This window comes from Palaemon carinicauda, chromosome 3, assembly GCF_036898095.1.
Source record: "Palaemon carinicauda isolate YSFRI2023 chromosome 3, ASM3689809v2, whole genome shotgun sequence".
Taxonomy (NCBI): Eukaryota; Metazoa; Arthropoda; class Malacostraca; order Decapoda; family Palaemonidae; genus Palaemon; species Palaemon carinicauda.
In genome coordinates this window covers 119,424,441-119,439,975 of record NC_090727.1, presented here as the reverse complement: position 1 = coordinate 119,439,975, position 15,535 = coordinate 119,424,441, and the positions used below count along the sequence as shown (strand labels likewise).

At 35.0% G+C, this 15,535-nt stretch overlaps 2 protein-coding genes across 8 annotated transcripts in view; both read left to right on the top strand.

The window, feature by feature from the left end:
- LOC137638429 (metabotropic glutamate receptor 3-like) overlaps positions 1–6,283 on the top strand; it is a 53,719-nt gene extending 47,436 nt beyond the window's left edge. For all 3 annotated transcript variants that reach the window (XM_068370497.1, XM_068370498.1, XM_068370499.1), the window contains 6 exons: positions 1,840–2,035; positions 2,314–2,591; positions 3,025–3,267; positions 3,853–4,001; positions 4,241–4,425; positions 4,647–6,283. In XM_068370497.1, coding sequence (XP_068226598.1) covers positions 1,840–2,035; positions 2,314–2,591; positions 3,025–3,267; positions 3,853–4,001; positions 4,241–4,425; positions 4,647–4,801 — 1,206 coding nt within the window. In that variant the 3' untranslated portion in view covers positions 4,802–6,283. The remainder of the gene's footprint in view (positions 1–1,839; positions 2,036–2,313; positions 2,592–3,024; positions 3,268–3,852; positions 4,002–4,240; positions 4,426–4,646) is intronic.
- Positions 6,284–9,542: 3,259 nt separating this feature from the next.
- waw (Translation factor waclaw) overlaps positions 9,543–15,535 on the top strand; it is a 336,239-nt gene continuing 330,246 nt past the window's right edge. The window contains exon 1 of one of the 5 annotated variants that reach the window (XM_068370492.1): positions 9,543–9,648. The gene's annotated coding sequence lies outside the window, so the exon portion shown is untranslated. The remainder of the gene's footprint in view (positions 9,649–15,535) is intronic. The other 4 variants (XM_068370493.1, XM_068370494.1, XM_068370496.1 and 1 more) reach the window with 4 other exon arrangements.

Below are 15,535 nucleotides of genomic sequence, written 5' to 3'. Positions count from 1 at the left end.
AGAAAGGATTCATGAGGTGGAATAATTTATATATTTAAGAACTATTATCTCTAATACAGGATCTTTAGCATTTAGATTTAATGAAAGATTGAAAAAGCATGGCTAGGTTAAGTGAAATTTGGAAATCAAATTACCTGAAATTCCATAAAAAATCAGGCTATATATCAGTTTAGTGAGATCTGTGTTACTGTATGGACATGAGTCGTGGTATGACAATAAACAATATCCAACAGATTTTATAGATTTGAGAACAAAGTCATCAGAAGAATATTGGAAGTTAAATGGCAGGATAGGATTAGAAATGAAAAAAAAAGTGAGATCACTCGACTGCCATGTGTGGAAGAGATCATGGTGAGGGGTAGATGAAGATGGTTTGGGCATGCTCTTCGCACTACCCGAGAGAGATTAGTTCACCAAACTTTCAACTGGGCTCCACAAGGCACTAAAAGATTTAGAAGACTAAGGCCTACATGGCTGACGACTATGAAGCTTGAAATAAGAGATGATGAATGGAGAAATATTGATTTAGTTGCTCAAGATAAAGACGATTGGTGAAATCCAAGCGAGGCCCTTTGTTTCAATAAGCGTAGAAGATGATGATGATAATGATATATATATATATATATATATATATATATATATATATATATATATATATATATATATATATATATGTGTGTGTGTGTGTGTGTGTGTGTGTGTGTGTGTATAACTCAATTTAACGTATGATGTTTAGATGCAAAGAACCACAAGGAAAATGGAACAGATTAAATCCTGACTGGTTCCCTTTATTTCAAGACATTTTACAGAGGACTGATACAAAATAGAAGTTTACATAATACAGAATGGAAAAAAACGTGCAGACACACCCTTCCCGAAAACAGTATAGGCTAGATGTTAACAAAATTTGTTTCATTGATGCTTGAAGGGAATTATATATTTTTAATAATGAATATACGTATCTGTTCTTGTTGTTGATACCCATCCACTCTTAAATATCAAAATTCAAACCCCTGGCAGATGTTCTGGTGAAAAACGCGTTGATTTTATATAAGAGGAAACTTATATCCAAGTGATTTTAAAACCTCTCAAATGTAAAGCGGATTATATGACATTTCTGTTCAGAGTATTATTAGAATTGACTAATTTCTTAAAGCCTGACTAATTAAGTGTATAATTTCATTCTCTAACATGAATAGAAATATCATTGTTATCTTATGCACATCTTACACATTTTTATGCTATTCAATGTTCTTTTCCATTCACACCAAATGTCTTTTTTTAACTAATGTGTAATATCTTTTTAAATATTGCGGTATGTTTATGTATTACATGTTTTTCTGTAATTATCATCACGATAAGTCTTTTTAGTTCTTCTTAATGGAGTGTTTAATACAGTTTTAGGATATTTCAATTTCATACTTATGTTTCTAATTACTTTTATTTCGTCATCAATAAGTTTAGGGTTTCATGCAAGAAATGTTCTTTAAAGCATTTTTGTAAATACTAATTTAATGTATAATGTTCGGTTGTTTCTTAATCACTTTCAGTGGGGGAAAACGATTGCGAGAAACTTACGCCAATTATCATGTTTCTAGATATGAAATCAGTTTCATTCAAGGAAAAATAACTTTCCAGAATACTGTATTCTATGAAAAAATTTCTAGACAAATAATTATTTACATAGTAGCCCTATTAGTATTTTGATTTACTAAATGAGACTGATCATTTTTTTTCATTCCCCAAATAATAGTTGCTCTTAAACTGGACATAATGAGAATTGAAATGTAAACATGATGGGAAAAATGCTAACAAATAATACCCAACTTCTATTTCCAGCTACAAGACACCTGTTGCTGGCGCTGCGAAGACTGTCATCAGCATCAGTACCTGAACAGCACAACTCAACAGTGTAACGACTGTGATAAGTGCAACACACCAAATTCCAATCGCAACGGCTGTGTCATAAAAGAAGAAAAATTCATTGATTACAAAAACAGATGGGCTATTACCTCCATGGCTTTCGCTAGCACCGGTAAGTTCCGTTTTTTTTTTTCTTTTTTTCATCGGAATTTGACCATTTTTGCAGATCTACATATTAGTCAATATTGGAAAACCCAAGAAAGAGAAAAGAAAGATAAAGAAAAACGATGAAGGCCTCCACAGATAAGGTGTGAATTCCATTCAGTGACCCTTTTCAGTTTTTTTTATAATAAAGAACAAGTAACAGCAGCTGTTTTCTCAAGAATAGTTACATAAAGCATTAGATCTTAGTCAATAGAATTGTACTTTAACATATCTGTTCCTTTCCAGGTATCTTCAGCACAGTGCTCGTAGCTGTTATATTCTGGATACACTTAGATACACCCGTAATAAAGGCGGCGTCGAGGGAACTTTCCTACATTCTTCTCGCAGGGATCATGCTGTCCTTCGTCATGACCTTCGTCATCGTGTCTCCACCTTCACAATTCACCTGCGGCCTCACAAGGTTCTTCCTTGGGTTTAGTTACACTGTCTGTTACGCCGCCATTCTAACGAAAACCAACAGGATCTCTAGGATATTTAACAAGAATCCTACGAAGCCAACGAAGGTAAGAAAGAGGAGGTTACAAAAGAGCACGAGTTTTCACAGACTATTATTATTATTATTATTATTATTATTATTATTATTATTATTATTATTATTATTATTATTAGCTAAGCTACAACCTCAGTTGGAAAAGCTGGATGCTATAAGCCCAAGGGCTCCAACAGGGAAAAATAGCCCAGTGAGTAAAGGAAATAAGGATATACATAAACTACAAGATAAATAATGAACAATCAGAATAAGATATTTTAAGAACAGTGACAATATTAAAATAAACCTTTCATATATAAACTATAAAAACAAACAAAAAGAAGAGAAAGAGAAATAAGATAGAGCAGCGTGCCCAAGAGTACCCTCAAGCAAGATGCTAAATGTTCTTATGCTTACAGGCACTGTAGAATATGTCCACATCATTATACCCTCATAATTGTTTACAGGCTCGCTATACGTCACCTATGTCTCAACTTGTGATTGTCACTCTCCTCGTGAGCGTAGAAGTTGTCATCAATATTTCCTGGTTGGTTTATTATACTCCTACGACGAAACACCTTTGCGACCAGTCGACGGATTACCGCATCAGAATCTGCAATGGGCTTGACGACTACTCTTACATCGTTGGACTTATCTATCCACTGGTCCTGGTCTGTTTCTGCACTGTCTATGCCATCAAGACGCGCAAGGTGAGGAGCAGAATAATGCCTATCTTTTGTGTAAGAGTGATATCACGTGTAGAAGTCGCAAACATGTTGATTGTTATATTTCTGTGGCAATAGAATTTCCATTTGGGGAATTCTCTTCTTGTTTATCAGTGTTTGCTGGTGCAAATGATTTTTCTTAATAAATCACAACTAGTTTGTGAAAGTCTTTTGTGTAATCCCATCATATATCCATGGCCGATGGCTTCGTTTCGATTCCTTTTAAACGATAAAATGTCCCGCCCCTTTACAAAATCAGGGTATCATATTCAATTGCTTCAAATTATCAAATATCTGAAATATATGAATCAAATTTAGACATTCCAACCTCAGAGAACTTCTCTCATAAACTATTATTAAAGCAAATTGTCAAACGTTTTGAATCCCCGAGATATCTTTACTTTTAGCAATAAATTTACGTACTTTACATCTGTGGAATGTGGAATAAAATAACCGACATATTGTTAACTATACTTCAGATTTTCTGCATTTTCCAAAAAGCATAAATTTTCCATTTGTGTCTTGCACATTGCATTGCATCGTATGTTATATGATTCGTTTTTTCTGCAGTGCCCAGGAGGCTTCAATGAGGCTCGCTATATCGCCTTCACCAATTACACGACGTGCCTTATTTGGCTGGTCTTTGTGCCTCTGTACATATCAACAGGGGCCACAGATGACGTCAGGATTGTTACTTTAGCCATGTCTCTTTCATTGGGGTAAGTTAGACAAAGTTAAGTTATGATCATCAGAAAGGAAAGAGAAATGCCTCATTTTTTCCAATTAACTTTTAAATAATTTTATCATACTTAATACTAGTTTTATCCATTACCCAACAACTATTTCTATCACAATTAGAGGGGTCACTTTGAGAATATTTTATGATGGCATGATAGTTAACACTTTCCATTTCTTCCATTTATCAATATTTTAAGAATACATTGTCTCTTTGGCATAGGGGATTTGTGCAGTTAGGATGCCTGTTCTTCCCCAAAATCCACATCGTGTTATTTAAGCCGGAGAAGAATACGCGGGACGCAGTCATGAGCATCACTCGTACTTCATCCTATAGAGGTTCCGGAAGAAGACCTGGCCCGGAGGATCAGCATCAGTCTGCACCAGCCATTATTTTCCTCAACAATAGTACGAAAAAAAGCCTTTCGAGTTGACCTTCTTATTAATATAACCATCGTTTTATTCACTAATAAAGTAAAATGATAGACATTTTTAGTTATGTATTCAGTTAAAGAAAATACTAATTTGCATCTTACTCAAAACATTTTATATTCAAAATTGAGTATTATAGTGTAAATTCGTGATCTACTTAATGCAAATTCTTTATGGCACTCTCTCTTCATCCTCAGCCACGAAACAAGGGGGTAAAGACGAAGGAGGCTTGAAGGTGCCACCTGCCCATTTTGATCCCGGCATCGTCACCAACAAGGACCCATCGGGCAAGGTCAACGAAGGATACCTCTCTGTCATACCCCCGAAAAATCAAGACACAGCTGGCATGTAACAGCAGAAAGAAATGTTAACTCCCTTTGAAAGAGTTAGCTTAGTCTCCGTTGCATAACTACATTATATTATATTCCTAGCGACGGTTCTTAAACCGTTTTAAAAATAAAATTCGAATCAATAAGCGGCCGACGCGTCCATCAGTATGAAACTGGCGTTTTAGCAATTGATTAAAAATACTGGAACTATAGCGTTACGTATCACAAGTTGAGAGGGAATTGCTTGGTGAGTCATCTTCTCGTGTAAAGATACGAATTTCTCAGGATTTTATGAAAATAAAAAGTTAAAAAGAACTTCTTTACAGAGCACCGAGCATTCATCACTGAAATACTATAAATAGCGCATCTTATGTACATAGTTTTTCTTCAATCGATATGTTTGGGCTAATATAAAATGTTTGTTACCATATGAGCTTAAATGTCAATCCAGAGAGAATAAAATATATATCTTTTAAATCATTGACGTTATCGAAAGTTGTTGAATGCGTTCTTTAAAAAAAAACTTGTTTATTGAGTGAATAAATAATGAAACTACCAGAAATAAATGGTAGTTGTGTACCATAGATGTGATTACAGTGTTTGTGTTTAAAAAGATTCTGAAAGTATTATTATTATTATTATTATTATTATTATTATTATTATTATTATTATTATTATTATTATTATTAGCCGAGTTACAGATTTTTATATCAGTAACAACGTTGAAATATATCAGTCACATGCGCAAACTATAAAACGAGACTTAATGATTAAAGCAAATCCTGGATGATTACATATTCCGATAACGTCAATAAATCTGGGGAGACAGTCTGACAAACTCATTTTTTAAAATATTATTTTAAAAATCGCAATATGTAGATATAATTCATATGATATATGAGAAAACAGAGTGGCGGTTCGTCTTTTGAAATGTGAAGTGTTGAGCATTGACGTGAAGCACAGAACAAAACAGGCTTGGTTTCAAAGGGACGTGCTGTAGTGGTCCTGTAGTTGCCAGCCATGAAACCTTCATGCCATAAGAAACGAACAGCGGTAAAGGTGAACGTCGTTTCAAATATATTTTCGCCCTGGTTTATATAGCCTTTGTAATTCTAAATCGTTTGGGATTAATATTATTTGAACAATATTTTAGAAGATTCTAATTATAACCGAGACAGTTAAATGAGGACAGGATTCTTTTCCTCGATTAAAATCACGATGGGATTTATACACAGTAATTATATGAATTTACTTTGTATAATGTCTTTCTTTTGTGAAAATGTGAATTGTCGATATGTATATAGCTAGTTTGCCTTATAGTTAAGAAAATCACTTTGTAAATGTGTTCAGAATGTTGAACAGGAACTGAGAAAGGTTCCATATACCTTCATCGCTCTCTAGACTATAATGTATAATAATGCTGAGACTCTGATTCTAATAGTTAATTCAATTCTATTTTGAGTTAATAAAATAACTAATATATGCACACACACACACACACACACACACACATATATATATATATATATATATATATATATATATATATATATATATATATATATATATGTGTGTGTGTGTGTGTGTGTGTGTTATTTGTGTGTGTGTGTTGTTTTCCACTAGGAACTTATGAGCTCTTTAAAAACCCGACATTTTAGTTGTCCTGTTACAATACTTAATGACATATGAAAAATTTTAAATTCTGTCTCTGAAGAGATAAGATGAAACTCATTTCACTCATGGTAAGAGAGAGAGAGAGAGAGAGAGAGAGAGAGAGAGAGAGAGAGAGAGAGAGAGAGAGAGAGAGAGATGTACGGGCATGCCAAATACCTACATCTTTTACTAAAGCTACTCATTAACACAGACAATAATATATCCTGAGCTCCTTGTGCCAAAGATAGAGAACATTAAAAGTTCTATTGTAGATATTGAAAGGCGGTTAGAATATTAAAAGAATAAATATATTTATTGTAAATTCCAATCTAGTTTCCTTTAATCCTAATTCACGTTCCACTGAAACTGAAATTATTGTAACTGTCCATTTTAATCTCTTTGACTGTTTCGTACAAAATACCTGTTTTCATAAGCATGTACAGGTTAAACGCATGAATTTAGGACTCGATTGTATATAATAGTGTCGGTTGGCAATCTGTGACTGATTTACGCATTTGATGTCTGAACTTCGTATACCAGTATCATCTGAGTGTTTGCGAGGGAATAAATCTCTTTACCCTTGCTATTCAAATACATATTGCAGACAGTGTGCGCACCTACCTAAATAGAAGACAGCAGCAGATATTTTGCTTGGATCCTCTGAATGACCTTTTTCAGGTTAATAACCTGTGTAAAATAATCCAAGGGTCTTTTCGTTTATTCTGCAGGTAGTTTTGTGCTTTAAGAGGAAATAGTCTTGGTTTTCATGGACTGGCAATCACCAGTCCAGGTCGGTAATTAGAAACAAAAACGGGCTAAAAAAAAAAAAAAAAAAAAAGATGATAGAAAGGTGCTGGGAGATCCCAGATTCCCTCTATAGACATCAATGATAGTTAAGATGGCAAATTAGCTACTGATATTCATGCAACAGTTGCATTTGTGAGAGAGAGAGAGAGAGAGAGAGAGAGAGAGAGAGAGAGAGAGAGAGAGAGAGAGAGAGAGAGAGAGAGAGAGAGATTTAAATATAACAAATATACCAAATTTCCTAAAAGTAATGTCCCGGTGTAAAAGTAGTTAGCCATATGAAATTTAACAGGGGAGTTAACAAGAGAAATTCCGTTTATCTTTGTTCCCAATTTGGTTGGGAATTATGGTAAGAGGATATCAAGTATATATATATATATATATATATATATATATATATATATATATATATATATATATATATATATATATATAAAAGGTGAAGCTAGTCTTAGAGGTGCATTGGGCGTCTAGTCTACGCAACCTTGAAGAGTGTCTATAAAGAATAGATCAAAACGGAGTAATCTTGCGGCCTCAGGGAATACGCTTACAAATAAGACCTAACTCTGATACATGCACTAGTTGCTTGAAAATTCGGAAAGCTTGTAAGCCTATACACAGACCTTTTAATTCCTAACTAGAACAGACTTGGAATTAAGCACAAATGTATATAGATAGATGTAAATTAGAATATTCTAGATTAGTGAATAGTTCATCCTAGAAAATGTTCCCTAAGCAAACAGGAACATCAGTCATTTCACACAGACACCAAACGCAGCACCGTTAAAATATAATGGTGTGATGTCCCACGCATCGAGTACACGATAAAGCGTGAATTGGAAAACTGAAGGGAATGAGTAGCTCAAATAAATCATACTAATGATTAGTAAGTTTATTATTATTATTATTATTATTATTATTATTATTATTATTACTTGCTAAGCTACAGCCCTAATTGGAAAAGCAGGATGCTATAAGGCCAGGGGCTCCAACAAGGAAAATAGCTCAGTAAGGAAAGGAAATAAAGAAAAATAGAATATTTTAAGAAGAGCAACGAGAATAAAAAATATCTTATATATAAAATATAAAAACTTTAACAAAATAAGAGGAAGGAAAATAAGATAGTATAATGGGCCCGAGTGTACTCTCAAGCAAGATTAGAAAAGATAAAGTGTTTAGATTCATTTGAAGCCTTTAACTGCTACTGAAACAGTTGAGACTAGAGTGGTTCGTTTCTTAATAGATTACAAAAAGTAATTGTTGATAGACACCATAGTAAGCATAGAAATGTGATCTCGGGTATTCCATAAGGTGGGGTTCTTTGCCTATCATTTTTCATACTATATATGCATAAATGTTGTTTGGTCTAGAAAACGAGCTCGTTACATATGCTGCTGATGTAAATCAGACTCACTTTGCCTCAATTCTATCTCCTGAACATAGATCTGGGGCCTTAACAGAGATCTAGCAAAAATTAGTGCATGGTGCATGAGATGGAAGTTCTAATTGTAAGTACTGTAGGTCGAGGCCAGTGGCTCTTCAACATCCAGATCTTTACATTGATAATGCTTCTTTAACTATATACAACTCCTTTAAAAGTTTTAAGAGTGATTCTTGATTGCAAATCTACCGTTGAGAAATACAATTGCATAAAAATTGACAAATCTATTTTAAAGAAACGATAGAATTCATTCATTTTAACTTGTTTCGAGAATTATTCCTATTCTATCTGGCCTAGGTAATCTGTGATGTTCAGGTAAGCTTTCCTCTGTTCCATGGTCTTTCTTATGCATTCCCTCATCACAGATTCTTCAGATCAACTCTTACATCAGGTGGCCTAAATATCTTTAAATTTTATGGATGCACATAGATATTCCTTGTTTCATCGACTTTTTTTTTTACGCACAACAAACTTTTCGTTTGTTTAATTTAGTATTGAAACTTAATTTCCAATAATTTTTCTAATGTTTCAATCATCAGTTTCTTTTAAATTTAAGTAGACCCATTTTATTTCTCTTTTCCATTCCTATGAAATTGAAATGACTGCATCAAAACATTGAAACTCTTTTCTTCAAAGCGTTTGATACCGATATCCCTTATTTAAGTTTTTGAGTTATGGCGTCTTTTTTAAAATAGCAATGTAATTTTTCAAATACAGCTCTCAAGCATTCTTCATTCAATATGAGATTTTTTTATACTTTCAAATTTATTTTAAAGTAATTGCAGTATCAATATGTTTGATATTTATGTAATTATTGAATTAGGTAGAAATGTATTTAATGAGAACCTCTACAAAAAATGAGCAAAGTATGTTAAGACTAAGAAAGACCTTTAAGTAACACCGACAGTCAACAACAGTGACAAAATCTTAACTTGACATAATATAACCTTGTTTCTTCTTGACGTAAGTCACGTAAGTGCTAACACTGACTTTGCATAGTTTAGCTAATTGGTAATATTGAGGATCAATGTTCCCATGTATTTTAGGCCAATGTCTTACTTTGGACGCCATACCTAGCCTATACCTTAATCACATTGTGCTAGCCTAATTGAAATATGGTTAATACTGTTAAGGGGTATTTGTTTACAAGAGCACGCTATCCATTTACTCCAAAATTATGCATTCCTACAGCTCTCCTCTTTTTATTGAGTAATTAGGAGGCTCTTTAAATGCTGGGAAAGCAAATGTTGCGGGTGGGGGGAGGGGGGAGAGGTTGGTGGAGGAGGTACTAAGCGACCTGAAACCGACATCGTCAACAGAGTCAATCACAGATATCTTTGTAACGTCAGCGAACATTTGGGTTTCATTGTAGTTTATTACATGGCAATGTAACCTAGGATTCCAACTACATTTTCTTATAAGAAAAATTACGCTCCCTTCGAAAATAACACTCATTCCCGTCGCAAATGAATAGTTTCAGAAATATATATACATCTATATCCTCCGATAATGGGGGACCCCCAGTGGAAACTCGGGGTTTTGGGTGGGGAAAACATACTGGGGAACCGATATATGACCGTAAATCAGTCCTTTTCTTCTCTATACATTTCCTTCTTGTATTTATTATAACCGTAGGAAAATACAAAACAGTATAACTGGATATATTTGGGAGGAGCCGTTTCAAAGGTTATTTCTTGTAGTAATACAGTAATCAGTGCTGCCAATGCCTGATGTAGTTTAAATGTTAGCATTCCATACCTGATGTAGATCAAATGTTAGCATTCCTTGCTAACATTAGCACCCATTTGTGCGTAAGTTCGTCCGCACCAGTTTCCGACCTGCGCATATATAACCCCCCTGCGCAGGAGTTTCCTCTCCCCAATTACTCTCTTTATTACCGTGTTATTTTCTCATTTTATATTCCCATTCAATATTATTTATCATTCATTCCATTTTACCTTCCTATATTGGGTTTATTTGTTTGGTTATTTCTTTATGTCTTCCTGGTTGCATATAAATTCTTACTCTGGACTAGTTTTTTTATCCAGTTAATTCTCGGTATGATCATCTCATTTTATATTCCCATTCAATATTATTTACCGTTCATTCCATGTTACCTTCCTATATTGTTTTTATTTATTTTTGTTGGTTATTTCTTTTTCTCTCCTCTGTGTCTTATATATCCTTTCTCTGGTCTAGTTTCCGTATTTAGTTCATTCATGTTTCCCCGCTAGAGTTCTTTGTTTTTCCCTTAACCAATCACCACCCTAGGCCTATGCAGATATCTCCCTACCCCCCCCACTTCCTTTATTCCTATTAGCGGTTTTTTCATACCCTTTGTTCCAATGCCTTTCCCGTTGTAACCTTTGTCCTGGTGAGGTGTTCTGCATTACAAGTGCGGTTTCTTTTTTCGTATTTTGCGATGGAGCAAGTTATAGAAACTTGTAGCGGCTGCAGTATTCCGTACCTAAAAGCAGTGGCTCAATTCCATGGTGATTTTTTGGATACTTCAGGTAATGTTGAGCATTTTCTTAAAACTCACAGCGTTATTCCTCAGGGTTTAAAGTGCCCCAAGTGCCGTTCTGTTTTATCTTATAGGCAAGACATTCACGTGTTTTATTGCAATTCTGAATCCATCATTCGGAAAAACTAAGAAGAAACGCCGTTGTGGTTATACCGTTACTGCCTTTAAAGGTACTTTTTTGGACAAAAGTCATCTACCCCCATGGAAGATAATATTATGTGCCATCCACTTTTTGCATAAACATTCGGACCATGAGACCCTCATGGATGGTATCGACATATCTTCGAAAACTAGTGTCGATTGGAGAAGTTTCTGTTCCCAGGTTACCGAATACTTTGACGTTTTCTTCATAAAAGTAAGTCATTCCTCGATAGCCATTATACGTGTTTTGTGACCGGGGTACTTCTAGGCAAGGTTAGGTGGGTTTGTTAGGTTCTGTGGTCTTTCTGTACTATTTATATATTGTGTAACAGTTATATGGAAAAATTATTTAATATTCGAATGGTAATATTTATCATTTCTGCCACTAGTAATGACATCGTGTCGTTGGTAGTTCTGTGTTCCATTCGTCACCGTTGGTAGTACTGTGAATCAAAGTAAGTCATTCCCCTATGCTTATTATATGAGTTTTGTGACCGGGGTACTTCTAGGCAAGGTTAGGTGGGTTTGTTAGGTTCTGTGGCCTTTTGGTACTTTTTATTTATTGTTTAATAGTTAATGGAAAAATTATTTATTTTACGTATGGAAATATTTAGCATTTCTATCTCTAGAAATGACATCGTGCCGTTGGTAACACTGTGTACCATTCGTCATCGTTGGTAGTTCTGTCAACCATTGGTAACGTTGGTAATGTTATCGTCCCCTACATCTGTTGTTTATATATTTTAACTCAGTATATATGTCAACAGTGTTAATATTTATATGGTTCATTTGTATTGTATTTCATTGTGTGATTTCTCACAGGAAATATATGATTTCCTATAGTAGATATCGTGATTTAACTGGTTTTCTCATTCATTTCATCCGTAATAACATCAACCAATTCGTCAACTTATAACTAACCGAATTGGTTGATCTGTTTGTTTGCGATTGAAATGATCATCAAAATCGGTTAAATCACGTTATTTGATATAGGAAATCATATATTTCTTGTGCGAAATCACACCATGGAATAATATACAAAATTACCAACATGGTATATATTAAGAATATATGCTAAATTAAAATGTGGATCAATTACTCAAAAGTGTGTATATTTTATATGGTAATACTTGACAATAAATCTTATCTTTTTTTTAAAGAAACTTTTTACGAGAATGACTATTTTTGCAGCGTATGACTGTTTTCATTGGCGGGAAATTGGAAGGCATCTTTAGGCAGTGGTCAATAGATGGCGTTAGTGTAGCAAAACGTCGTCTTGGAAACCTAGTCATTCTTGAAATAGTTTCTTTAAAAAAAAGACACTTTGATATGTTTATATAAAATATTTACCTAATATAAGATATACATTTCATAAATAGTGACACTTTTGAGTAATTACTTAATTTTTAATTTAGTATATATTTTGAATATACAGTGAACCCTCGCTACTTCGCGGTTCGACCATCGCGGATTCACCACTTCGCGGATTTTTTCCATAACCCATATATATACAGTAATATATATATATATATATATATATATATATATATATATATATATATATATATATATATATATATATATATATACACACACACACACACATATATATATATATATATATATATATATATATATATATATATATATATATATATATATATATATATATATATATATATATCTAAAGTAGGAAGATGTGATGTAGTTCTAAGGGAAAAGTATGGGAAATATGTCTGGGTAATAAGCAAAGCTCTACCTCTAGTTTGTTTCTTCATTATGATCAGAGATAAATGTAAACAAAACATTGGTTGCCATTTTTTATCGTGCTTTTTAGCGTGTTTAGGAAACGCATGATATAAAATCGCCTTTAATATTTGTGCCTGTTTTAGTTTAGGGTACTGTAGTACATGCATTAAGTGTTCTGTACATTAAAGGGTAGTTTGTTAACAGTACTACGTACAAGGGAAGGTTTTAAAAGTCTGAATATACATGTTGAATAAATAGGTAAATATGGTGTCACTACTTCGCGGATTTTCACCTATCGCGGCCGCGTCTGGAACCTATCTACCGCGATAAACGAGGGTTCACTATACCAATGTACGCTGACTTCACAAACTTCTCTTTGGTTGACTATGTTGACGATGTCGGTTCACGGTCGCTTAGTACCTCCTCCACCACCCCCTCCCCCTCCCCCTTCCTGCAACATATCTTGCTATTTTCTGCATTCCCAGCATTTAAAGAACCTCCTAATTACTGTACAGAAAGAGGAGATCGGCAGGACTGCATAATTTTGGAGTAAATGGAGAGCGTCCTTTATTTTCAAGTTATAAGGACATCTGAAACAATGATACTACTGAAAAACTATATGTCACGAGTGAAACAGATACACGCACAACATAATTTTACATGAAACAAATACACGCACGACATAATTTTAGATGATAAAATTATAGTTACGGCATTTTTGAAGAGGAAACATTGTTTTTCATATAGTAAATAATGTGCTTTCATTGAATTTAACCTTCACTTCAACAGCAAGTAAACCGAAAACCTGTTAAACCGTTTAAGAACGGATATATTTTAGAAATCTAAGTGTTTTTGCTCCGCCATGTGCTTGCTTCGCTCGTGGAAAAAGAAAAACATCAAGGTCCTATGGGAGCCTTTGTATATCAGTGGCCAGTTCTTCTAACATGTATAGAAAATGGACACCAACCAACAAACTTCTCCATCTAACCTATAAGCCATGACCTTACTTAGTTGCCTAACTGGGGCTAATCCCCCCTGCTACCCTCCTTACATTACTGTATTCATAGTCGGCCATCATTACATAACAATATAGATGGCCACTATCATACATACACCCCCTCCTATGTACTGGCAATTGGTACATGCTGAGCTGTGCATGCTAACCCCATTGATTATTATTTGTTTAGATAATTAAGTTCTTATTTGCAGTGAAAATAACTGTAGTTCTTTAAGAAAATGTATGTTTTTCTATAGAAACAGCGGGTTTTTTGTAGAAAAGCTTATTTGGTCAGTAACTATAATAAAACCTTTTAAATTCCTCCACCTAACCTAACCTTAGATTCTAGCACAGTAGTAACATGTCGCATTGCATTCTCATGGATAGCAGATAGAGTACTTCTTCTGCCCCGGTTTCATTGAAAAGTGTAAAGGAAATAAATTGCTTAAGGGAACGTAAAGGGATATGAAATGAGGATATTACTAGTCAATACTCAAAAGAAAGTGACTGGTAGTACACCTGCGATGGACATTGGTGATTTTCAGCGTGGGTGATAATGTGAGTTGACAAAATTGAACATAATTGGGCCTCAATCTATGCTACAGTTCTAATGGTTTTTGCTCCGCTGTGGCTTGCTGCGTTGACAAAATGAACTTGTTCAGACGCAAATACAAACCCTTCGTTATTTATAGGGGTATTACTTTTCGGCAACGCTGAAAACTAGTCAAGACAATTTTAGTGAGGGATAACTAGCCCCATCCGCTAGTTAGCGGGTGGGGGAGTAACCACTTCTGCTTTTGGCCTGGTAGAGTGTAAACGTGCCGTCTCTCTTGACTATTAATTTGCTTTTTCTTTTTCTTTTGTACAGGTGTGTGTGTGTTTTCTGTCCCGGTATGCAGACATGTCCTGGTCGCAAGGGCCGCACCTGCGGTACCTTCATGTCGTCCGTTGAGACGGACCCTCACCTCCTGTGTCCGACTTGCCGGGGCAATCGGTGGTCACGGGATGACACCTGTGTTGAGTTTCGGGAATGGCCTGCCTCCCAATGGGAGAGGTTCCGGTGTAGGAAGAAGTCTAAGCGTGATTCTTCGCTTTTTGCGTCTTCGTCAAAATCTAAGAGGTTGCGGGCTTCTGCATCTTGTATTCCAAAATCTCTTTCCGAAGCTGCTTCTCTGGCGATCCCTTCCGGGGTCAATTGAGCAACAGCATAGAGCTTTTGATTCCAGGTCAACCCTGAGTCGACTCCTTTCCTTCCCCCAGGGAGGGCCTGCTCTTTCTTAGATCTTGTATCATTTTGGCCATCGCTGGGCGTTGATGGTCTGTCTTCGAAGGAAGCTCTCTTTGAGCTCCTTCAAAGGAGAGTGGAGAGAAGGTGGTCATCTCCTTCCTCTGCGGAGGTTGATCCTCCTTGTGTGGGCACATACGCTGCAGCCCGTCTGTCAGGCTTT